The sequence below is a fragment of the Drosophila albomicans genome, chromosome X, assembly GCF_009650485.2.
Source record: "Drosophila albomicans strain 15112-1751.03 chromosome X, ASM965048v2, whole genome shotgun sequence".
NCBI lineage: Eukaryota > Metazoa > Arthropoda > Insecta > Diptera > Drosophilidae > Drosophila > Drosophila albomicans.
Window position 1 is genome coordinate 1681220 of NC_047627.2, and position 27329 is coordinate 1708548.

Consider the following 27329-nt stretch of genomic DNA (forward strand, 5'->3'; position numbering starts at 1 on the left):
AATCATATATGTATATAGTATGTACGTATATATTTAATAATAATGATGGTATGATAATTATATAAAAAAAAGAATAAATTTATATATGTGTGTAAACATTAACAAACTGATTTCTGATCATAGGCAATTGCTTACATATCAATATAGCATATATATAGCAAATCGTACGTACTTTTTGGGATTTGGTAACATTAGGTAAAGTGATATTATATGAGGGAACTCTGGGAACAGGGAAATGGGAACTAGGGAACCGGGATGCCAGGAACTGGGGCAGATTGCGCTTTTCAGGCTACAAAAGTCTCGCGTTTAAGCTTGCAGCTTACGTTATAACTCGTTGGATTGGCTATAACAATATATATATATATATTTATATATATATATCATTTATCATGTATGTTTTAGCTAATATATATATATATTGCATACTTGTGAATATATACAAAAATATATATACATATTTCACTTGCAGATACAATTTTCCCATATAAGCTTAAAATTATGTTTGCTTAGCTAAATTTGTTGTTGTTCTTCTTGTTTTTGTTGTTAAAAAAAGGCGTTCGCATCTCTATAAAGCTACTAAAACTCCTTATATATTCCATAAATATGTATGTATAATATTTAAACAATCAAAAGCAAACGTTTAACATTTAAATGTAATTTTAAATTTAAGTTTTTAACAACTGGCAATTAGTTTCTCTCTCTCTCTCTCTCTCTCTCTCTCTCTCTGTCTGTCTCTTTCGATCTTCATCTCCACATTTTTAGGCTTTTTGCTTCAATGATGCGCTGCTATAATTTAATTTAATTTACTTTAATGCTTTTGTTTTTGCTAAAAAGGTACTTGAAGTGTATACACTTAGGGTTTTCTTTAATGTATATAGTATCTATATATATTTAGATATATATATGTGTATGTGTGTGTGTAGAGGTGCAGCATAGTTCCAACAGCTTTTCCTTATGCATAGAATTTGGTTAATTTCAACTAAAGTTTTCTTGTATCTCTCATTTATTTTGTTTTGTTTGTTGTTTAATATTAATTTTTAACAAATTTGTCTGCTATTCTGTAATGTTCTTTCGATTATTTAAAAACTAAAAACAAAATTATATAGTGTTTATGTATGTGTGTATGTGTTGTGCTTATTGAAAGCAAGGAAACGAACAAATTGTTAACAAGTTTTGCGAACAAGGTTTTAACTACATTTCGTAATGCTTAGAAAACTAATTGTTAGTTGTTGTTTGTTGTTGTTGTTTATTTTGTTTTGCTTAGGGTCTAAAAGTATCTTTGATTTATCATTTACTTGAGTGTCGTATTTTTGTGTTCCTTTTTGTTAATGTTTAGTGTGTGTTTGTAGTCATAGTTTTGGGTATTCGGATTGCTATGCTAAGCTTGATTGGCCTGTGTTTTGGTTGAATTAGTTAGCACTTAACTTTAATCATATAACATATGATAATCATATCCATAATAATAATAATAATATTACAATAATCATAATAATAATATAATATAATATAGTAAGTATGTATATATATAACACGTAGCGATATTAAACAATTCAAATTTTTAACATCATTTTTTTACACTGCGATTTGTGTTTCGTTTTCTCTTTTCTCTTTTGTTTTTCTTTTTTTCTTTTTTTGCTAAGGACTCAATAATAAGGCGCTAAATGTTTGTTGTTTTGTTTTTAGTACTTAACACATATGTATGTGTTTGTGTATGTATGTGTGTGTTTGTATATAAAACTTGTTTTGCTTACAGCAGACAAATAAAATGTTTCATGCCTACATATAATTGTTGCTTTTTCGCTTGCTTCGTTTTTCATTTTTTTTTTTGTTTTTTTTTATCATTTTACTTTTATACAAAAGTCATTTATCTTTTACAGTTTACCCTTTTTTTCTTGTTTTTTTTTGTTGTTGTATCTTTGATTTTACTTAGCACAAATTTGTTTCATTTGATATACACTTTGTTTGCTGCTTTCGACCTCTGCTGCTGATTGCCTCTCGACACATATTTTTGTTTTGTTGTTTCTCGCTCAGCCTATCTCTTTCTATCTATCTCTATCTCTCTCTCACATGTCTTGCACATTTGATTAATTGTTGTTTAAATATGTATAAATGTTATTAAATTACAATTCGTGCCCAGCTAGCACCCAAGGACAGTTTGTATTTTCTTTTGTTTTGTGTGTGTGTTAAAAATTATTTAAATATTTAAGTTAAAATTATATATACACAAATCTTTGAATTAAAAACTAACAAAGAAAAGAAATTGCAACTAATCGATGAAAAAAAGAATCATATATATTAATATATATAAAGATAATGGCCAACAATCAACTGGGCAGCAAAAAAAGTGCCACTACAAATAAAGTCCGATAAAAACTACAATTAAAACTATAAAAAAATGTGGTTAAAAAAATAATAATAATAATAAAAATAATAATAATGATAGTTATTGCTAAATAATAAAGAATAACGCCGCTCGGATAACAAAAACACGAAAAAAAAAGTATTTATGAATAGTTAGTTCGAAATTTGAAAGCGATGCTTAGAAACTAATTTGCTACGCGTTGAACAGCATTTGCTTTAGAAAGAGACAACATCACTGGTGCGAGCAGGATGGGTTGATTTGATTGTGTATGTGTGTGTGTGGGCAGAGGTAGCCGAAACCGAGGAAGTGTGTGTAGGTGACATTTAGCGAGCGTCAGACAGACGACTATTTTCTGCCGCCAGCCTTGCGCCATATTCACCGCATCCAGGCAGCCTTTCGCTTGATCTTGGTGCGCAGTCCCCGCAAGGGCTTCACCTTGCTTTTGACAGCCACAGCATTGGCCATGACCGCACTCAGATGCTGCTGCAACATCGGCTGTCCCCCACCGCCGTTCGCAGCAGCCACTGCTGCTGGGGCAGCAACAGCAGCTGGGAGACAACTAATTGTTTGCAAATACAAATTTGAGGTGGAGTTGTTGCTGTTGCTGTTGGTGTTGTTGTTGCTGCTGCCATTGCCAGTCGCTGCATAGAGTTCCTCGTAAATCGGTTGCTGCTGCTGCTGTTGCTGTTGTTGCTGCTGGGCCAAGGCTGCGGCAGCTGCCACATTGGCAGCAGCACTGCTAAGCAGCGCCATTTTGCTGCCACTTCCATTTGTGTAGATGCTCTGATGATGCTGCTGCTGCTGCTGTTGCTGCTGTTGAAGTTGTTGCTGCAGCTGCAACTGCTGCTGATGATGTTCCTCCTCGAGGCTGCGACTCGAGGCGCGTTTGTGCGGTGAACTATGACTGCTGCCACTGCTGCCGTTGCTGCTGTGATAATGCGACGTTGTCGACGTCGTCGAACGCGACAGCGACAACAAGGCATCAACGCCATCACGATGTCGCTGCTGATCCGCCAGCTCCTTGGGCGAAATGTTGTGACTGCAAAGCCGAAAATTAATCATCACATGATACATACACACAACTTCAGATTACTCACTTCTCCTCGCTGCTATCGTAGGCCGCATCGCTGGTGCAGCTGGGACAACTGGCACAGTTGGCACAATTGCTCTCGCTCTGTCCAATGCTCGCCGTCGTCGCCGCCGTCTGCGTCTGAGGGCCACTCTTCTGGCCATTGGTTCGTGGCGTCGAGGCTCCACTGTCCGCATTGCTATTGCCACCCGCCGAGTAAGTGTGATCCTCGCTGGGCGAGCTCGTTATCACCGGTGCGCTAAGCAGCCAAAAAGAGAGAGAAGAGTGTGTGATATTAGTTGTTATTCGATTTATTCGTGTAATTTGTTAAGAGTTTTAAACTAACTGACTAACATGAGTTTCTTACGTTAACTCTGGGATTTAACGTTCAAGATCTGTGAATATACTTGCTGTTGCTGTCAAAGTAATCTATCGAATAGTTGCTGACGTGGTAAATAAAAGAAATTCTATTCAACATTGCAACAGAATTCGTTAAGGATCAGCTCACAAATTGATCTTTTTCTTTTTCGTTCAAAATTCTTTTACTGTTCCTTTTCAGAATCCATATACTTAAAATTATGAAATTTACATTCAAACATTCAAGATAATTGCATAAAATCTAAGTAAAAAGTTTTCGCTCTAATTTAATTGCACATTGCTGATAACTAAACCTTTTTTCTAGTGTAAAAGATGGATGTGCAATAATTAATACTATTGCATAATCAAATCATATATAGTATATATACATAGTATATATATAAAATTATATAATCCATTGTGCTCTTAACTATCCATTCAAGATAATTGCATAAACTAAAATAAAAACAAATCAAAATCTTGTTTTCACTTGGGATTGAATTACACATTGGATATGATTTGGAGTGCATAAATTGAAATCAAAATGAACCACGAAAATGTTTTGGCTTTAAATAAATCGCACATTGCAGATAAAACCAGTTATCCAACCATCAAACTGAAAATATTTAAAGCTCTTTACGTGTTATAAAAGAATTACTTCAATCATTTGAACTAAAAATTCATTAAATTTCAATTAAGAGAAAAATTTGCAAAGAAACAAAATGTTAGATAGATTTACTATTTCTATTCTTAGTTTTTATTGTTTTCATTTCCCCCAAAAGTAAAGTAATCCAAATCTAAGTATTTTTACGCTTCTCTAAAAATGCATTTTAAGCTGTGTTCTATTGTTTTCCTTTGCACGGAGGCCTATATTCCAGAAATATACCAAAGAATACTATATCAACATACTATCACATTCAAAATATATCATATATAGGCAGCAATGTCGTTACAGTAAACAAAAGTTCGAGTAATACCAAAAAATACTGTATTTGATATATTAATATACAATCACATTCGAAATATACCATGAATATGCAGCATTGTCGATACAGTAACAGAAAAATTCCGAATAATATACCGAAAAATACTATATTTGGTATATCATAATACTATCACATTCAAAATCAACATATTTATAAGCAACATTGTCGTTACATTACATTACTGCGTTTTAAAGATTACTGTATATGGTATATCAATATAAAAAATACTATATTTGGTATATCGTAATACTATCACATTCAAAATATAACATATATATAAGCAACATTGTCGTTACACTACATTACTGCGATTTAAAGATTATTGTATATGGTATATCAATATACTATCACATTATAAATATACCATATGCATATAGACAGCAATGTCGTTACAATAAAAGAATGTAAGGAAATTATATAATCCATTGTGCATTTAAATGCCCATTCAAGATAATTGAATAAACTAAAATAAAAACAAAACATACTATCAATAAACTATCATATCCAAAATATACCATATATAACAAATTATACCAAACTCAAAGCATCTATCCAAAGGATAGCAGGTATACAAAATAGTTATCATCAATTGTAATTGATGCTATGCTTACCCATTCTGATAGGACTCGCTGAAGGCTTTTCCGTGCTTAAGGAAGAGCATCGCAGCCGCGGCGTGAACATCGTCAATGTTATCGGCGCCACAATCGCGCGCCAAGCGCTCGAAATTGAAGGCAACGACTGTTGTGCCAGCTGAGAATGTGTTGTTGTTGCTGGAGTTGTTGGAGTTGGTGTTGGTGTTGCCAGCAACAGTTGCTGCTCCATTGAGAGATGCATAATTGTTGTACTTGTTATTATTGTTGTTAAGATTGTTATTATTATTGTTGTTGTTGTTGTTGTTATTGGTCAGATAATCGCCGTGCAGCTCCTCGTCAAGAGCATCGCCTAAGAGCTGCGCCGGCTGCGTCGATGGCTCCTCGCTGATGTTGCGAAATTTCTTGCACAAATTGGGATACAATTTCGGATCGAAACGTCCATGAGCAGCACCTGATCCAGCTCCAGCAGAAGCAGAAGCAGCTCCGTTGCCAACACTATTTCCATTTGCTGTGCCATTGCCAGCCATTTGAACAGAGCCTCCTCCTCCACCTCCTGCTCCCCCTCCACCGCCAGCAATGGCCAATGAGCCAAGCACTCCATTCGTTTTAACGGGCGTTGTAGCTCCTCCCGTTGTTGTTGCACCCACGACGGACACTGACGTGGAGCCGGCGCTGCCATCCAAGCTGTCGTAGCCACCTGGATTGCCAGTGGGACTCTTGAGCATCGGGCTGATCTTGTCGACAGCCGAGTTGGGAAAGTAGGGCGAACGATTTAAGGCCTGCATGAGATTTTGTCGCTGCTGCGGCTCGACACGCCACAGCGATCCTTTGCCCATATTGGGCGCCTTCTCCACCTTGACGAAGCTCTTGTTCAGCGACAGGTTGTGGCGCACGCTGTTCTTCCAGCCATTGGGTGCCGTCTTGAAGTACGGAAAATGCTGCACGATCCACGCGTAGATCTCTTTCACTGGCAGCGCCTTCTCGTTGGAGTCTTCGATGGCCATGAAGATCAGGGAACTGCAAATAGATAATTCCACAATAAATATTTCATTTCCATATTTAAGCTTTTTACATTTGTATAGATTTTAAAGTAATAATTGGAACACGAATTTAAACCGATTATGAACGAAGTAAGACTCGATTTCGTGACTTTGTTTTAGTGTTTTGTTTAACATTCAATCTAAATTAACACCATTTGAAAACTGAGCCTTCAGTTGTTTTGCTATTTCTAACCTGCAACATTATTCCTATCCTCCAAAGCTTTCAGTAACTGAATAATTTTTGAGCAAAGTTTTTAGCAGCTACATTCGTAGTTCCTACCTTACAGATTTGTTTATAGTTTAAAGCTGCTTATTTGCATAATTAGCGAACTGAGGTTTCAACTGCTTTGCTGGTTTAATCTTAAAAGTATATTACTATATACGTTATATGGATTTGCTATTTCTTACATACATCTTTCTCTATACTTAACTACACTATAGTTCAAAGTATGCACAAGCTGAAAGTAAGCTTTCAGTAAGACCTAAACTTTTAACAGCTTTGGTGTTTCTAACTTAAAACATTCCCACTGTGTTTCATGTATGCAAACTGCATTTTCAGCAGATTTGCAGATCATACCTTACAATTTTCACACTATAGTGCAGAGCTTAAATAAAATGCATATTGTGCAAACTAAGTTCTAAGTTTAAAATATATTACTACACACGTTATCTTGATGCTCTTTCTTGCTTACAACTTTTCACATACTTTACTACTCTATACTTCAGAATGCACACTTTTAGAGTGAGATTAAGCTTTTAGCAGCTTCATTGTCCCTCCCTTTAAGTAACTACTTAACTTTCCAGCTATGGTTTCAGTTGCTTTTTGCTTTGTAGCTCATTGCTTACCTAAAGCTATATGGCGGTTTGTTGTTTGTATGCACGAACGGATCGTATGGCACATTGTTGGGATGCTTTTGCTTCTGGGGTGTGTTATTGCCGTTGTTGTTGCCGCTGCTATTGTTGCCAGCGTTGGAGCTGCTGCTGAAGCTGCTGCTGCCGCCAGTGGATGAGTTGTTGTTATTATTACCGTTGCTGCTGCTGTTATTGTTATTGTTACTGCTGCTGCTGCTGCTAATGTTGTTATTGTTGTTGTTCTTGGTCATTGCTTGGTACTGGGGAGTGCTTGTATGCATCCGAACACTGCTGCCCACCATATCGAACTCCTTCAGCGAGTCCTCGTTCTCGTAGCTGGCATAGCTGTTTGGGCTACGCAACTGCGGCATCCCCGAAGCGGAGCCCGAACCTGAACCTGAACCTGAACCCGAACCGGAAACAGAACCCGCCGAAACGGAACCATTGTGCATCACTGTCGCCTGTGGCGGAGGCGTAATCGATAACTGCAGCCCGGCAGCGGCTCGCGACGGCACCGCACTGTAGAAGCCGCCGCTGCACAGCAGCAGAGGCGATGACTCCGGCGTCACAATGTTGGCGGGCTGTTGTTGTGAGCTGCTGGAAGATGGAAGTGGATTAGTTCGTGTTGGAAATATCTTAGGAACTACAAGTTAAATTGAACCAACAGCCTGTAGAACATTTACGAATGCAAGCACAAAGCAGAATATGAATTACTTAATCTCTTTTTATCTTGTTGGCTTATCTTTATCGTGTGCGCACTTGAAGGAGTGGACGAATCAAAATTACTGCCAGTGAAACGATCACGAAAGCAACGCACAAAAGAGAGAGTTTCGAATGAGACGGAAGGGATAAATGATGGAAAAGTTGGAGAAAGATGTGAAAAAGAGTGCATCAGAATTTGCAGCCAATGGAACGATTACGAAAGCAACGCATAAAAGAGAAATAGCTTAGAATGGGATGGAAAAAGAGCGACAGAGAGGTTTGTGAGAATAAGTGCATAAACGGAATTTGCAGCCAGTGAAAGGTTTACGAAAGCAATGCACAAAAGAAATGGGTGAAGGAAGTGCTAAAGAGAGAAAGATAGAAGGCTGAACTGAAAAATAATAGCGAATATGGAGAATATGAGAGAAAGAAACGGTTTTCGCAGTCAGTAAAACGTTTACGAAGACAATGCAGAAAAGAAATATGCTAGCAAATAATGGATAGCAAGATAGAGATAGAATGATTCGAGGACACAGGGAAGATGGAGACAGAGAGACAACGAACGCAATTTGCAGTCAGTAAAACGTTCACGAAATCAAAAAAATATATTGAGAAAAGAAGCTGAAAGAAGGTAATGGTAGTAAAGATGGAGAAAGATGAACAAATCAGTGCAAAATCAGTATTTGCAGCCAGTGAAACGTTTACGAAAAGAATGCTTGAAATAAAAGCATATGTAGGTTAAAGAAAGAGGTAAAAAATCTACATTAAAGAAATGGGAGAGAGAGGGAGAGTGTGAAATGCAGGATAAGGAAGCAGACTAAAAGAGGGAAGTTAATATAAAACGTATCAGACTGACCAAAGACAGATGAAAGAATGCCAAACAAGATATAGAATGCTGATGATGAGCACTTACATGACGTGGGTGGCGCTGCCCAAGTGGCTGACAAAACTGTAGCCAGCTGGCAGCGTCGTGGTGCTGACCACCGTCTGTGTCGCTGACTGTGGATCCCCGATTCCAATACCGATGCCATTTCCGCTGACGCTGCTGTTGCTGTTGCTCGTCGTTGTCGTGATGATGCTGGTGGTGTTTTTGGTGTTGCTGTTGTTGCTGTTGCTGCTGTTGGGCATTGAGTTGTTGGAGGCCGCATAGTTGACGGCATCAAAGACGGCATTGAAACTGCTTGACTTGGGCACGGGACTGTTGCCGCCATTGACAGCTGCTGTGGATGAGCCGGAGCCGGAGCCGGAGCCGGAACCTGAACCGGAACCGGAGACGGAACACGAGCTGAGCGACGAGTTGTTTGAGGAGGCGGGCGAACTGACCACAGTTACTGTTGAGGCCACCACATGACTATGATTGTTGGTGTTGCTGTTGTTGTTGTTGTTGATGTTACTGCTGTTATTGTTGTTATTGTTGTTGTGCTCGACATTCATCTTCTCACGCAAATACTTTTTATGCGGATGATGTGTCGTTGTGTTGCCCGATGTCGATTTGTAGCCAGCTCCACTGCTGCCATTGCTGACAAAGATCTGTTGTGGCTGCTGCTGCTGTGGTTGCTGCTTAACTGTTGCTGTGATGGTGGGCACAAAAGTGTTGCTGGCAACACGAGCCGGTAAAAAGGCCCCGCCCACGCCCACGCCCCCGCCAGCAGCCGCCTTCGTTGCGGCCTTGTACTCAACCACCGTGGTTGTTCCGCTGGGTCCTTTGTGCACCGTTGTGGTGCTGTATACGGCGGGTGATTGCTGCTGCTGTTGCTGTTCGTTTGATTGCTGTTGCTCGTTGTTGTTGTTGTTGTTGCTGTTGCTGTTGGTCTCGCTGCTGTTGCTGCTGCCTGCGCTCGGCGGCAACTCTTCAATAATGTCGCCCACAAAGCAAATATTATTGTTGGTTGCTGCTTTCGCTGCTGCTGCTGCTGCTGCAACTGGCGTTGTTGCTGCTTTAAGCGTTAAGCCGCCCGCAGCAGCACGTTTCGTCGCTGCTGCTGCTGCTGCTGCTGTGGTTGTGACAATGCCTTTAATCAGATTGCTGTCATTAAGCCAGGACAACGAACGCAATTCACCATCGTCGCCAGCTGCAGCTGCTGCTGCTGTTGCTGTGGCCAAAGCATCCGCTGCACTCAGCTCGATTGGCTCTGTGGCAAGCAGGACAATGTTGCCACCAGTTGTTGCTCCTCCCCCTCCCCCACCTCCGCCTGCCCCGCCAGCAGCAGCAGCACTCGCCGCACCTTGCACCAGATTGCCACTTGCAGCTGCGCTGTTCTCGTAGGCTGTGAAGCTGCTGCCGTTGTGCTGCAGCAACACGTATTTGGTGCCGCCGGAGTTCATGTGGCTGTGGCTGTGACTACTGTGATTGTGGCTGTGACTACTGTGACTACTGTGATTGTGACCGTGTCCGTTTGTGGCCGTTGCTGCCACGTTGCGGTAACCGTGTGCGGCAGCTGCCGCTGCTGCCACAACCGCTGCCGTTGCCGCCGTGGCTGTTGCTGTTGTCGCTGCTGCTGCTGCCGCCGCCGCAGCTGATTGTAGTTGTCCTCGCAGTTGGCTCAAATCGTGTGTTGCTAGCAGCTGTGTGGGATTATCTGTTGACATGCTGCAAAGACGAGAAAACAAATGTTCGCAAAATGGAATTATTTTCATTGTTTTTCACATTCACGATACAATTCAATACAACGGGCGGCTATGCCGCAAATCTTAACACCTGACAAGGCCACACTTCCAAATGATGATCGTCTTTGTATATCATTAAGCAAAACAACAATAACAAACATCGATGCTTTACTTTCTTAAATTAAATGAAGAAAGAACAACAATATTAACATAACTAAAAGCTTCTCGATACCAAACTAATATAATATACCAAAAAAAAAATACTGAAATACACTCACAGTCGAACGTGATCAGCTGTGAGATACGCGCTATCAACTTCCCATAAAACATACCGAATTAATATACCAAAAATATACCAAAATGTATGTCGAGTGTGATCAAGTGAGAGTTACGCGCCAACTGAGAATACCCATAAAATATACCGAACTAATATACTAAAAATACTAAAATTTACTCAAAGTCAAGTGTGCTTGGCTGTGAAATACACGCTACTAATTTATGATAAATATACCGAATTTATATATCAAAAAATACTAAAATATACCAAACAAATATACCAAAAATATACTGAAATATACTCGGAGTCGAGTGTGATCAACTGTGACATATGCACTACCCAACTCCCATAATATATACCGAATTAATATACCAAAAATACTGAAATTTACCACGTTGTAACTTTCCATAAAATATAACAAACAAATATGTATACCAAAAATACTGAACGTATTAAGAAATACCATTAATTTTATTATTACTAATAAAACGAAATAATACAAATTCCATTTGTATTCACAAATACATAATAATAAATCACTCTAGAAATGAAATTATAAATCTACGATTATAATAATATAAACTGAGATTCATCACAGCAGCATTTAGAATTAAACAAATCGAAACTGATCGTTTTAATTGCATTCTGGATTGATCAAATATTGAATTTGAGTTTAATTAATTAACTTATTTATTATCTAATCGCTAGATGACACACATTTTGTATTATAATTAATTAACACAAATTTACGTTCATTTAATTGCCATGAATAAAAAAAAAAAGTGTTGCGAGTAATTAAGAACTCGCATTTAATTTATTGTTTAAACAAATTTCGTCGATCATCTACGCCATTGCTCAATGTTTATTATTTATTTGCTTTGCTTCGTGTTTCGTTTCTATACTGTGTTTTTTTTTTTTTTTTTTTTGTTATCAACGATTTCTAATCAAATCAACTTAAAAGCAAACACACACAATACAGCGACATGTTGTTGTTGTTGTTGGCGTCCTTCAATTTTGTTTTTATTGCATACTTAAATGCGCTCTCTTCTACTTCACCGTCCCCCGGGCTTCAATTACCCCGTTAATAATCCACCTCGCCCCACCTCCCGTCAAACAGTGCACCACACAGTCGTGCCTCCCCCGCCCCCTCCTCCCCCACTGCCCAAAATATCAGCAGCTCATCGTGGCCACATTTTAAGTTAAATGTTAAACGTTTTACGCAATCAACGCTCGCAGCCCGGGCAGCCATTTTATGTTTGTATCTCTGTGTATGTGTGTGTGTGTGTTTTGTATTTTGTTTGGTTTTTTTTTTTTTTGTGTTCTTTTATTGCTTCTAATTTACGCGTGTAGTTTTTGCTGTTTTTATGACTTGATGAGCGCTGCGCGACGCCAACTGCGCTGCTCGCTCTCACCTGCGTCGCTCTGCTTTCTGCTTCTGCTTCTTCTTGCTTGTTTCATTTCAATTTTATTTTACTTTTTGGCTACTTTGCGACGATCTTGCGTGTACTTTCTCGCTCTCTCTCTCGCGCGCTCTCTTTCCCTGTCGTTGGCTTTGCTCTTTGTGTGCATGTGTATATGTATGTGTGTGTCTGTATGGATTATCTTATCAGCATTTTGCATTCTAGTGAATGTTTCTTCGGCCTTAACAGTTATAGTTTCTTGTTGACGATGCGAGCGAGACAGAAAGAGCAAGCAAGCAGTGGGGTGGGGAGGAGGCTAAAGAGAAAATGCAAAAATGAATAATGCTTGTGTTCGCTCTGAATGTATTCAATCAATACACACACTACTCTCACATTCACATTCTAATAAATTTGCGGTAGGCGGCAGTAATAAGAGCGAGGGGAGTGTTAGGGGGGAGGGGGGAGCGGGGTCTGGGTCAGCAGCCAACAAAGTGTATTATTATTTATTGATTTTTATTGGGCAGCGCCGCGCTCTAACAAAATTACTTTGACAACAAAAGCAAAATGCAAAACGAGCGCGCCACAACAAAACTCGAGAAGAAGAAAATCAACGAGAAACGCGACGAAGCGAACAACAACACAAAAGCATAAGCAAAAAGCTCCACAACGAGAACAACAACAAAGCGTCGCGTCGCGTCACCGTCGCGTCGCATCGCATCGCTTCGCCTTGTTTGTGCCTATGCGCTACAGTCACACTCTCAAATAATAGGCATGGCGTCGCATAATACACAGCAGCAGAGCTGTCGACAAACCAAAAACAGACAACAACAAAATTGCTTGCGACGCAATTTTGAAAGTTGACGGCGTCGTCTTGGTAACTTTTATAAACAAAAAAAAAAACACACACACACACACACATAAAACACATCGATAATTTTGCACAGTAGCGTCGAAGAACGCGCGCCAGCAACGACAACGTGGTTTTCACCCCACCCACCCACCTTTCTTCCCCCCTCACGCACGCTCGCCATAATTAATTAGCTAAAATAGCCGTCTGTTTGCATGCACATGTGTGTGTGTGTGTGTTTATAAAGATAAAATATGGCACACACACATACAACTATTTGAGCCACTGTTGTGACGTGTGCCAAAAACAAAACACACAAGCAAAAACAAAATAACAATAAATAACAACAACACAGCACAACACAAATGCCTATACATGCGGTTCGTTGTTTGCCGCTCTCTTAGCTTTGCACTCTCAGCCTCTCTTTGGTGCTTTGTTGTTTATCTGCTGCACAAACAAATGGCGCAGTTCCGTCTCGTCTGCTGAGCCGCACTTCACAAAAGAAGAGAGCGCAAAAAGAGCGCGCAAAGCGAGAGAGAGGGTGACGCGCTTTTTTTTTTGTGAGCCATCGTTTTGTTGTTATTATTATTATTATGCTTTTGCTTGCGTTCGCTCTCACTCCTCGCAACACACACACACACAAACACACATGAAGATTAGCAAGCAGCGTCAGTTGTCAGTTTTGTTTCGTTCTAGAAACGTCAACTGCGCTACGCTGCGCTGCCTACTGTGTGACCTATGGACCTTTTCTACGACGTTGACTGCGACGGCGACTTCGACTGCGACGCTGCTTTCTATGTGCAGCTGACTTTCTGATGTTGTTGTTGTTGTTGTTGTGGGCGTTAAATGTCAACCCGCTGCAGTTGCTGGTGTTGTTGTTGTTGTTGTTGCTGGGCCAATTAACAAAACAAAACTAACATGAAATAAAATAAAGCAACGCGAGCAGCAACAAAGCAATAAAAGGCAATTGGTTAAACTGTACCTGCTGCTGTTGCTGCTGTTAAAAACGCTAATAAAACGCGCGCAATGTGTAGATGATTCACACACACATACACACACACACATGCACACAACGGTAGTTTATTATTGTTGTTGGTGTTAAACAAGCTGCTTCCTCTTTTAATAGAAAATAATAAATATTGTAAGAGATCAAGTGTGGGAAAGAATAAAAACAAAATAAATGCTGGTCGAAGGGGAAAAGAATAATATGTAAAATAAATAATAATAATAGTAGATAGAAAGAGAGAGAGGGGGAGAGGGGGAAGGCGCAACACTTTGTTGTGCTGTTGCTTGTTTATATCTATTGCCATCTCCATCGCACTCGAATATAAATAATAACAAAACACATTTTCACGTAACGCAAAACGAAATGCAAAGAGAGCGCTACAAAGAGCGACAGAGAGAGAGAGAGAGAGCTTTGCATATTTCCGGCAGCAGCGCATCAACAACAACAACAACAACAACACAACAGCTGGCCAAGCATTTTTTGAGAGCTTTTTAATGGCGTCCAATGACGCCCGCTACCTAGCTCTCTCTCTCTCTCTCGCTCGCTCTCCCTTTCTATCATTGTGTTGGTGAAATATAAACAAAAATTCTTGAAATTAATTTCACTTCGTTGCTGTTCTTGACCAAACAACAACAACAATAATAACAACAATAACAAATACTCATAATAATAATCGACATTTCTTGCTATTTTTAATCAATTTGAATTTAGCAAAATATAAAAAAAATGAAACCAAAAGAAAAAACAAATTCTTGAAGAATTTTGAGTAAATAGTTGATTAGTTATTTGTTGTTGTTTTATTTTTGCATACACACGGAATTTATTTCAGAATTTTCTCGAAAAACAACAACAACAACAACAGTAACAACAAGAAGAAGCAAACAACGCAACGCTGAAGGCGACCACGCGGCGTATACGTAACCCCATGCATACGTCTCTCTCTCTCTCTCTCTCTGTATGAGTGTGTGTGTGTTCCTTTATATGTATGTGTCTGTGTGTGAGTGCTTGCTTTCAAGTTGGGAGACACATTTTTTTGCATTACGTATACGCCTCGTATGAAGAAGGCGCTGTGGAAGCAAAGAAAATCGGGGGAAAGCACACACACACACACACACACAGAAACACACACACATGTTGTGGCAGCTTTACAAGACAACTGATAAGCATTGTTGACCGAACGACAAAATTAATTGCAATTATTTCAAAATGCGCAAAAATATACAACAAAATGAAAAGCAAGAAAAACGGAAAACAAAACAACAAAAAATACGAAGCAAATAAGAAAATTATTCAGCAGAAATGATGAGAAGCAACTAAAAAAAAAAAAAAAAAAACGCGCGACAAGGCCGCTTTGTTGTGCTTTGTCTGTGTCTAAGTTATGTTTGTGTGTGTGTGTGTGTGTGTGTGTGTGTGTGTGTGTGTGTGTGTGTGTGTGTGTGTGTGTGTGTGTGTGTGTGTGTGTGTGTGTGTGTGTGTGTGTGTGTGTGTGTGTGTGTGTGTGTATTCCAATAATAAAACTAGCATAAGAATTAGAAATAAATTATCATAGTAATTATAACAATTGAAATTACAAATATAAAATGCAATATTTCAAATTAGTTGCATATACATTTTAAGCAAATGTAATTTCATTGTTAACAAAAAAAAAAAAACTTCAACGCTCTCTTAATAAAGCTTTCACTCTCCCACACACACACACACACACACATACGCATAAAGAGAGCCGCTCTCTTTTGCTTTGGCTTTGCTTTTGCTCTGCTGACTTTTCAACGTGGTTTTTACGAATTTTTCCAGCAATGCGTATTTTATTTTTATTTTCTTTTTCTTTTTGTCTTGTTTAGATTATGAAATCAAGACTAAAAATCAAAACAAATAAACTTGTAAATTGCATATTTTTGTTTTTTTGTGAGTTTACTGTTTTTGTTTTTCTTCTTGTGTCTGTTGATGACGCCGTCGTTTGGCTCTCACTTTGCTCTCTTTGCCTTTGCCACACACACACACACAGAGACACATTGGATTTGTTTTTGGTTTTGTTATGAATGATCCACATACCTTTGCACCAACAGCAAAAACTCACAATGTTTTCTTTACAAACATTTGGCACGCACGTAAACCAAAAAAAAAAACAAAAACGAAAACCAATTTCAGCTACTCTTTTTGTTGTTGTCTCTTGTGCTTGTATTTTTATAAACGAAACAATTTACTTTTTTTGTTGTGTGATTGAAGCTTCGCACAGTTGTTCGAACCGTAAAGCACGCGAGCAGACAAACGAATGAAGCGAAACGGCGGCTGCCGTCAGCAAATGAAATGCCGAAACGAACGAACCCCACACACAGACACACACGCACACATGCACATTGGAGAGAGAGCACATGCTCTCTCGTAGGCAAACGTAACAAAGGCACGCGAATGTATGTGTGAGAGAGCCGGCAAAAGCGCGTCGTAAACAACAACAAGAAAGCTTGCTTTTTTGACGCACACATACAGAGAGCGTCACTTGGCTCTCTCTCTCTCTTTCTCTCTTGTGTGTGTGCTTGTGTGAGTGTGGGGAGCGCGTTGGCGCATGACATTGCCATTTATTGAAAGCTGAGCAGCAATAACAACAACAACGAAGAACGAAAAGGCTGACGACGCTGACTTTGACGTCGCTGGCGACCTTATGAATGCGTTTTTGCTTTTGCGCTCAAAGGACCACAAAAACAATAACAAGAACAACAACAACGCGGAGTCGCAATGAACAGCTGTTTGGGTTAGGCCTAAAAAATAAAAAACAAAAAAGCATGACTCAATTGAGAGAGAGCGCCAAAGAGAGTCAATGCGGTTGCTCTCATGTTATTGCTGTTGTTGTTGTTGTTTGCAATTTGTATTCTTGCTGCTGCTGATTACAAATATACTTTGTAAACACACACACACACACGCAAGTTTATTTTTATTTTGCTTTATAGAAAATTACCGCAAATTTGCTTAATTAATTAATTAGCTTTCATAACAAAGCACAAACAAAAGGAAAAAAGAGTGCTAACTGCGACACGTGCGCTGCCAACGCACCGCAAAAGCAGCGCAGCGCAGCGGCAGCGACGTCGACGTCGACCGCAGCAGGAAATACAAGAAGCCAAAAACAAAGTCAAACAAAAACAAAAGCTAACGACAGCGACAGCGACAACAGCTAAAAGCTTCAGCCAAATGCAGCGCAAGCATTAATTGTTCTTGTTGTTGTTGTTGTTGTCTATAGCGTATATTTAATTTTAGCCAGGCGGAAAGGAAAGTAAAGGAAAATTTGAAAAACGGCATTGTCTTGTCTCTTTTGTTAAAAATACATTTTACATTTATTTTCTTCGCACGCACAACAACAACAATAACAACGCAAGAGAGCAAGGGAGCGAGCGAGAGCGAGAAAGAGAAGCACAAGTTTACTTTTGCCGGCTTTTTGGGGGCTGCGTCAAAGGAGAGAAACTGCAGCAGCAGCAGCAGCGGCGACAGCAAAAAAAGAAAGAAACAAAAACAAAAAATAAGCGCATCAAACAAAAGCGTCAACTAAAAATAAGCACAACATATTTGTTGTTGTTGCTGTCCGCTTTGCTTTGGCATTTGGTGATAGAGCGCAAAGCAAAGCAAAGCGTATTTATTGTTGCTGCTCTGTTGCCAGGCGCCGAAGAGAGTGCAGCAATGTGCGCTACCCCCCACTTCCCCTCCACTACAAACTCAAGCAACCAACTCTCGCTCACACACACACACATACACACACACACACACACCTTTGTGACTCTAGTTGAGTGACAGTTCTTGGGCAATTTCAATTTCAATTGATTTCTTCGTTCAAAATAAACTCACGTCTCGACTGTTGTTGACTACTTTGTCTCCTGTTTGCACTAGTCACGCACTAGCTACTTTGCAGGTGACTGCTTACGAAGAAGAAGAAGAAGAGAGTAAAGAGCTGCTGCCGCGGAACTAATTCCCAACTGGCTAACTATCTTCTTCTTCTTATTCTTTATACTGTTGGGTTTTTTTTGGCTAAGCAATTTTTCAAACGCAACGACAATAACAAATTGGGTCAACCACAATTAATATTACTAAATATAGCCAAAAGACAATTTGATTCTTTTTTTTCGCGTTTCTTGCGCTGATAACAACACCACAGTAAACCAAAGAGAGCGAGGGTAAAGGGTTAGAGAGAGAGAGAGCGTGCACTTGTTATTTTTCGCGCAAGCCTTGATCAATCCTTGCGTTGCGTTCTCTTCGAGTCCAGTGCACCCCACAAAAATGTCGAAATGCAGCTTGCAAAATTGTTAGTTTCGAAACACAATTTCTTTTTCTTTTTTTGGCATGTTTTTTGTTGCCAAAATGTTATCTAGAAAATCACAATTATTTTCTTTTTCTTTCTTTGGTTTGTTTGTTGTTTCCTTTGCTTTTTGTTGCCAAATTGTGATCTAGAAAAATACAATTATGTTTTGGTTTGCTTTTTTTTTTTTTTTTGGTTAGCAACAAGTTGTAAACTTACAACAAACAAACAAAAAATGATTTTTCAGTTGTGATGTTTGAGAGTTTCATCATTTGTTTGTTAATCTCTGCCCTTCAATCGACTAACTAAAACCAATTTACACACACGCGAGCGAGAGAGAGAGACGAATGTCGGAGCGCGATAAACGTTTTCAGCTAATTAGCACATTTAAAACGTCCGCAATTATTAAAATGCAGCCCAACGTCTACGAAAAAAAAAAAAAAAACTCATCCACAAAAGTACATACAGTTCACTCTCATATACATACTATTTTTTAAGCTGTTCGTTCGCTGTTGATATGAATTACGTCCACATTTACTAGTTATGACACAGTTGACAACCGGCACTGACCAGTAGAACAGCCTCCCAAATTAAATAAATACCATTCAAGCGTACATAATTTTTCACATGTGGTAAATAACAAAAACAGAAAACAGTCTCATCTAATCTGCATACATACAATGTAATATGTAGGTAAGCATTTATGTATGTACACATTTATTTATGTGCAGTGCAGTCGATCCACGTGACGCTGTTAGCGTAACAACTTGTGAGGAGATGAACGCGACCAACCACAACAGTTGTGATAACACTTACTTCTCTATGTGTGTGTGTGTGTGTGCTGTATTTATATATACTCGTTTAGATCTGCGATAAAAGCATCTTTCCTAGGAAAATGCATTTTAGTTTCAAAGAGTTAATTGAACTCGATTTTCACCAATTTTGAAATTAAAACAATTCAATTATATTCCACATGTCGCTTCATTTTTGTTATATGTATATATAATTATTCTTTTTCTAATTTATGTATTTAAAACACCCAGCATTATTTCTCGCACTCAACGAATTTTCATTTACTGTGGATTGCAATTTGTTTTAATCCAAATTTATTATTTTCTATATTTTTTAACAACTTGTATAACAGAATACAATAGATCTACTTATCAATTTATTTTACTTAACAAAAAACGAAACTAAACTATTTTTAACATTTAACTTAAATTTGAAATTCAGCGAAATTAAATTGTATTTCATATGTAAATTTGTTTAGTTGTTGCATTTGAATGCAAATTTTTCTTACAAAGTTTTCACAGTTTTTTTTTTTGTTCGTTACAGGAGTTATTATTTTAGGGGTGGCGACAACTTTGTCGCCTGCACCAAAAAAGGGAATGCAACTCGACGCGACTCGTGTTGAGTTTATTTTGCTGTTGCTTTGCTTTGCTTTGCTTTTGTTGTATAACGACAACAAAGTTGTCGCCGGTCGCCGTTGCTACTTTTTATTTGTGTTTGTACTATTTTTTTTTTTTTTTTTTTAGTTTTTGTTTTTTAGTTTTGTTTGCATTTAGCGCATTGTTCTTGTTGTTATGCATGTTGTATATACACATCTATAGTTATGTATATATACAATATCTTATCGCGCTGTTTTACATACACCTCTAAGCGCTAGTGTGTGTGCGTGTATGTGGGCTAAATGCATACATACATACATAATTATTTTCATTTTTTATGTAATCAACATCAGCGCCACATGCGGCGGCGGTGGCGGCAACAGTGGCTGCCTTTTTGCTTCCCTCCTTTGCCAAGGTTCTCAACACTCACACTCACACTCACACACACACAGAAAAGCACGCTCTCTCACACACACTCGCACGCACGCAGTCACACGCATGTAGCGTGTGAGGTGCAAAGTCAAAGCGTCAACAGAAAAGAAGGAACAAGAAACAAAAAAAAAAAGAGAGCACAAGCAGCAGCCAACATTTAGTGGGTGGGCAGCGATAGTGACTGCGACGCCGACGTCGCCGCCACCTCACTATACGTGCGTTGCTCTGCTTAAGACACCTCCTCGCTGCCACCCCCTCTCTCTCTCACCCACTCACTTTCTTGTGTGCGTGTGCGTAGAAATATTTATGCATGTATTTTCAATTAGTTTTTAATGGGGGCGTTTTTCGTATTGGGCTGGCGAGTATCGCAAGTAATTTCCAATTGGTTTTTAAGTCAGTTGACAGACGACAGACAAACAAAACGCAAAGCACGCACAAAGAGCTTAAGGTACATAAAAGTTGCATAATCAATCGTCGATGTTGTTGTTGCTGCTGCTAATTGCATAAAGTTGTTCTGCTGCTGCTGCTTGTGCTTCTTCTTCTCGGTGTTGTGCTGTGCGAGCGCAGCTTCGATGATCAGGCAAAAGCCAGACAATGACGAGGTCGCTTTGCTTTATCAAAAATTCAAAGCTACAGACAACACAGCACACAATACAATTACAATTCTCGATCGCTCTTTCTCTCTCTCTCTCAATCTATGAAAAGCTGATCGCAAGACATCAACAACAATATGCCAAACAATTTGCAAAGCACAAAAGCAACAGCAACAGCAGCGTCGACGTTGACGTCGACGTCGTCATGGGACGCCGCCGACGCTCGCAGTTTCTATTTTCTTGCTGACGCAGGCGAAGAAGAAGAACTTATGTATTTGAGAGCGAGAGAGGACGACACTGTAAGTCATATGAAAGGTAGCGTGCGGTCGGAGTGGGGGACGGGGATGGGAGAAGCACACCTTAATATTCACTCACATGCAAATCAATTGATTTACCATCATTTCAATTCAATTTCTATTCCATTTGCATGAGAGAAACATTTTACTTTTACAATTGACCCACAAACAAAAAAATAAAGTCACAAAATCCGCACATTTTGCTGGACAAACAAATATATTTCATATTTGAACGATGCATTTCAGTAATATCATCTTGTGACGTCACACAATTTGAGCAGCAGACTCAGCTTGTGACGTCACAATTTAAGCTGCATTCTGGTTTCCAACAGTGGTCTATTTTATTTTTTTTAACTGTGCATAAACTATTTGAAATAAATGTCTAAGGCAGAAAACACAAATATTTTAAATTTCGGTAAGCGCAAACATTTAATATAAAATTAAATGAAATTCAAGAAATAATAAAATAAAATACAAGAAATTTGTTTAATGTCTTCTAAGGAAAAGGTAAAATACAGCAGAAGCTCTCAAATTAGAACATATCGCAGAGAAACTTAATTTCGTTAAATTGGTTATTTATTAACTATGACAATTATATCAACAATTTTTCTCATTAAAAAAAAATTATTTAATTAACTTATTAAATAAAATAATAAAAAATATTTTATATTCATTAAATTTTTTAAGAATTTTATTTAAGGTATACTATTTTTATTTATGCAGCAAAGTAGCGAATTTCTTTAGTGTTTCTAATTTGCGAACGTCTACTGTATATATGTAAGTGTGTGGGTGTGTATGTGTATAACAACGGCCCATAAGAGTCGCACACTTTTGTGTGAACGCGACTGTAGCCAAATCTTTACATGTGTCTGTGTGTGTGTGTGTGTACGTAAATGCGGGCGACAATTTCTGCGGCTGTTGTTGTTATTGTTGTGGTTGTCGTTTACTATTTACCCTGCACCCCCTCCCCACACCACAACAAATAAATACTGAAGATCGTTAGCAGTTGCATTTTAATTTCAATTGTCGCTGCTCCTACTGCTGTTGCTGCTGCTGCTGCGGGCAACTGCAGCGGGGGGCGTCGAAGCAATCACAACAATAGCAACAACACCAGCAGCAGCAGCAGAAGCAACAACAACAACCACAAGTAGACGCGGGGGTCGCCGCGACGTCGCTGCCCGCAGTCGCTCTTTTTTCTACTTTTTTCGGTTGTACACACACACACACACACACACTCGCACACGCACACAAAAATGTGCACACGCTGTAGTTATTGCTCATGAAATTTTATTTATCTACGTTTATTGTATGTTTTTCTCCTTATTTTTTGTTGTTTGTTTTTTTTTTTTTTTGTATTTTGCACTCACATTTTGTTGTTGTTGACAGTGCCAGTTTTTGGCGTCCGCCTCGCTGCGGCGTCGTCGTCCACGCACTTCGCTCTCTTTGTTTGCCTCGCTCTCTCTCGTTTTGCTCTCGTTCTCTTTTTGTTGTTGTTACTGTTGTTTTTGCCTGCGCTCTTCCTTTTCTGTTGTGGGCGGCACACTTGCAAACCTTTTTCGTTTTAACGTATTTATTATTGTTTGGTGTTTTGTTGTTATTGTTGTTGTTCTACTTCTACTACGTTGTATCGACTAATTAATTAACACAGCACGCGAAAAAAAAAATGTGCGAAAACAACGAGCAAAAAAAATTACAGACAACTAAGAAATTTTAGGCAAATTATGTGTTGCGCATTGTTTAAAACAATCAAATACAGCGTCTCGTGTGTGCTTTGTTTCAGCTTGTTTTGTTGTTATTAATATAATTGTTTTTATTTATGTTGTTGTATTTAGCGTTGTCTCGACACCGCACGTCTGTTGCGCTGAAAGGCACAATGCAAAATGAATGAGATTGTACGAGCTGCGACCGCGACCGCGACTGCGACTGCGGCAGCGACTAAAGCGACGCCGAAACCAAATACAACCCAACAACGACAGCGGCAGCGCAATCGCCTCGGATTCACATTGGGACAAAGTCGATTCTAGGCTCTATGAAAAATATGAAGTGCACAAACTTGCGATATGTATTTAAAACAACGTATGACTACAGTAAAATGTATCAATAGTTTTTTTTAATTACAATTCTCGGATAAATTGAAGTTTATAATTGTTGTAAATTGTTTTGAACAATATTTGACACAATCTTAAATTGTCATAATACAAAAAAGTTACTCTGTTCTAGTTTATACTTCAATTTAAAAAGAAGAGTCTTAGTTGATTAACATCTATTGAAAATACATTTTTTTTAATATATTTTAGTATTCTAACTCGAAAATAAATTTAAATTAATTTACTAAATGCAAAAGTAGACATGAAGTTTTTTTTAGACTAGTTTGCAATTGTCAGAATTTATTAATTCGTATGGATTTAACCAGCTGCGTACCACTGTGCACGAGAACTACCGTAATAGTCGCCTCTAATTCCTAATTCTGCCTATGACTCTAAGTCTGTGTCTGTGTGTGTTTTCAACGTGTGCGTGCTGTGTACTTATGCGTGTGAGCTGTGCGTGTATTGTGTTGTTGTCAGACTTTCTGTTTGTTTGTAGTGTTAAATGCCGATGCTGATGCTGATGACGCTGTTGTTGCAACTTGTCAATACACACACACATACATATGTACATATATTGATGGCGATGAGTATAGCAGCCACAAAAACTCCACAGTTGCTAAAAATGTGTTGCAAAAAAATCATATCATTTCTGCTGAAGCAAAAATTAATTATTTACAATCGAAATATAAAAACAACAATTTGTTTATCCGACTATTTCGACGCACACACACACACACACACAAGAGCGCTCTCACACACATTTGGCTTTCGCTCTTTTGCCGCTCTCATAGCACACGAAGAGAACGCAAGCGAGAGAGCGAGAGAGTGAAGCGCGTGGCAAACACATGGTTTTGTTTTTGGCGAAAAAAAAACACACACACGAGAAGAAGAAGAAGAAGCAACAGCATGGATCACAGTTATGTAGGTACTTTGTTTGGCACAGTGGTATTACAGCTGATTGATGGAGGTAGTATAAATAAGCAAACAATATAGCTTACAATTTAAGAAGCACAAATTACCTATTGAATTCAAATAATATGTATGTATATGTATGTACATATGTACATACTTATGTAAAGGTATTGGAATGTGAATAGTTTCCAATGGAATTGGAATTCATATCAATTTAAAAGTTTTCATTGCCATAATTTGTTATTTGCCGAAATTCTTTAGATACTCTCGTATTTCAATGTAATTGCAATACTTGCTTTTGCCCTTGCTACTGGATAAAATACACAATAAGCAACTACACATAGTACATACACCCAACCACATAAGCATTTACCTACATACATATGTACATATGTATGTACATACATATGTATATAAAATATTTATACACTTCTAGCACATGTGTCACACGCAGAGAGGCGAAAAAGTCAATCACACACAAACACAACCGCAACGTCAGACATCGACAACGTCGCCGACGTCGCTGTCAGCGTCTGACGCTGAATTTTTACCCACCCGACACCCGCCCGTAAATAACAAAACACAGTGTCGTAGTCGTCGTCGTCGACAACAATCATCGACCGACTGAATCGTTCGTTGTTCGTTCTCATTCTCTCTCTCTCTTTCGCATGCTCCCGCATACACTGATAACTAACTGGCAATCGCAACAACAACAAAACGAACGCTGTTTTCATACTTCACAATGTTGTGTATCGGCATTTAGTTGGATTTAAGCGCATTACGCAAAGCAAGCAAAAGCACATTTTATCGATAAACGATATGACTAGCTTAAATATTGCACTGTGCAATCGATATGTACCTAATGCAATTGATTTTGCGCAGTTCTCTGATCAGCGTACTGTCTTTTTTTTGTCCACGACAAATGCGCCAGAGTTTGTTACGTGTGTTGCGCTCTAGTTTCGATCACGCACACACACACACATTTGTATGCATGTGTGTATGCAGTCGGGCTGGCAGGCAGACAGTGGGGCAGACGGCGGACGCACTTGTTCCACGTCGCACTATTAATGAAAATAAACCGAAATGCGAACGTGCTAATTAGAAAGAGATAGACATAAAGAGAGCGGCTTTTGTGTGTGTGTGTGTGTGTTTGCTTTGCTCGCCGAAGTGAAAACAAACAAAACAAAAAGCCAAGCAAACGACGACGCTTGAGAGTAGAACACACAAAATGTGGCCAAAATAGACACAACAACTAACAACAACAGTTACAAGAGCAACAACAACAACAACCACAGCGAAAAGAAAGTCAGCGAAACAACAACAACAGAAACAAGCGTTCTTATCGTTTGTCACTCAATTACATACATACATACATACATACATAGATATGTACATATGTATGTACATACATATACAAATTTTGTATGATTTTGCCATTGCAGGCGACGTCGACAGCGACGCCAAATACAGTAAATACAAAATCAAAAACAAAAGCAAAAGCAAAAAGATTTTTGCGTTGCGCTCACGTAATTGAAACGTCGTTTGGCGTTGGAGCGGCTTTTACTCTAATTGGAATTGTTGTATGCCCGTTTTCCGGCCGGTTGTGGCCAAAGATATTTCAGTTTCGAACGTTGCTGGCCAAAAATACGCACACTCATACATGCACATACAGATCACACTCATAAACACACACAAAATAGAACAAATGAAACAGGCAGCGAAGAAGCGAATCAACTACGACTGCACAAAGAAGAAGCAGAAAAACTAACAAACAAAAATTATGTGGGACAAGCCGACACAGCGAGAGAGTGAGTGAGAGAGAGAGAGAGAGAGCGCGCGCAAGAGAGCAGACATGCATTTGACGTGATAAGAGTGTCGTTATTGACGCTACTGTCGCCATGCGGTTACTCTCCTTCTTCTTCTTCGTCATCATCTGCTGTTTGTTTTTGCTGCCTGGGAATTCTGGTCTTTGGGCATTAGAATTATACAACAAGCAGTCAGCAGCAGCAGTAGCAGCAGCAGCTTCAAAAGTCTGTGTGTCCAATAAGCAAGTGAAATTGCCTGCGATTGGAAATTGCAATGTATGGGAATTTCAAGAGCGTCGACAGAGCGAGAGAGAGAGAGAGAGAGAAACAAAAACCAGTTAGAATACAACGGCCACATGCAGAGCGTGAGCGCAAGAGGGAGGGAGAGAGAGCGAAAACAAAAACAGTTAAACAGGTGCAAAAAAAGCATAACAACAATGTGTGTGTTGTATTTTGACAGAGAGCGCAAAAGCTTACATCGACCTACACACACATACACTCGCGCATACACACATGCACCGGTACACGCATGCAAAGAGAGGGAGAGCGCGCGTGCTGAGCTTGCACAGTGTGACTAGTTGCTATGAACCTAGAACCAACAGCCACGCTGTGACGCCAACACGTGATGACAAGCAACAAAAACAAAAAGAACGAAAAATGAGAAAAGAAAATATCAACGACGAAAATGCGTGTTCTCAAGATAACAAAACACACAAAAACCAAAAAAAAATGAAGGCAATCTTTGACGTCATCAAATTGAGCGGAGCGGATAGAGACGGGCGACAAATGTTGGAGATCAACAACAGATCATTTACTCAACCCCAAAACGTGAACGTAACCGAAATGTTCAAATGGCATTTTCTTATACTACGTATGTACATATGTACACAAACACAAACACATACAAGCACACAGTCAAGCGTACATATCGCCAGGCATTTGTGTGTGTGTGTGTGTGTGAGTGTTTGTATAATCATGTGATACCAAAAATAAAGAAAAATGTGAAAATCAAATAACAGCGACTGCGACAAGGCACTAAAAAGTCAAAAGCAAAAGTGGAGCAATAAAGCAAACAGTCGAAACACTCACAAAAATGCACATTGTATATATCTCTACATACTTCTCCCTCCAACACCCTCGGTACAAAAAAAAAAAAAAAAATTAAATAAAACGAGCAACAGCTTTGCCCATTTAAATGTTTCGTATTTGCAATTTACAGCAAAAGGCATCCAAATCTATGCAAATAGCCACAGCAAACTGTCAATGCTTCTTGCTGCTTGACTGCAAGCAAAATAAAATAAAATACAAGACACAGTCACAGCCACAAACAATCAACAAGATACGCACAAAATTTGCCCATCGCTGCTGTATTAAATTTCAATGAAAATGAAAACAGAATGCAAAAGAAAAGCTATTCTATACAAACGCAGACACAAACA

At 39.0% G+C, this 27329-nt stretch overlaps 1 protein-coding gene across 3 annotated transcripts; it reads right to left on the bottom strand.

Annotated features, from left to right (window-relative positions):
* Positions 1-1564: 1564 nt before the first annotated feature.
* On the bottom strand, positions 1565-22963 carry LOC117563265 (uncharacterized protein DDB_G0283357). Of its 3 annotated transcripts, none has more exons than XM_034241496.2 (6): positions 22454-22963; positions 8875-10551; positions 7254-7856; positions 5386-6384; positions 3460-3690; positions 1565-3401 (listed from the first exon to the last, which is right to left on the bottom strand). In XM_034241496.2, the coding sequence occupies exons 2-6, from the start codon at positions 10548-10550 to the stop codon at positions 2738-2740; spliced, it is 4173 nt and encodes a 1390-aa protein (XP_034097387.1). In that variant the 5' UTR covers position 10551; positions 22454-22963; the 3' UTR covers positions 1565-2737. The 3 variants fall into 3 exon arrangements, with proteins under 3 accessions (XP_034097387.1, XP_034097394.1, XP_034097403.1); XM_034241503.2 differs by lacking the exon at positions 22454-22963 and adding an exon at positions 16151-16284; XM_034241512.2 differs by lacking the exon at positions 22454-22963 and having other exon boundaries at positions 7254-7853.
* Positions 22964-27329: the final 4366 nt, after the last annotated feature.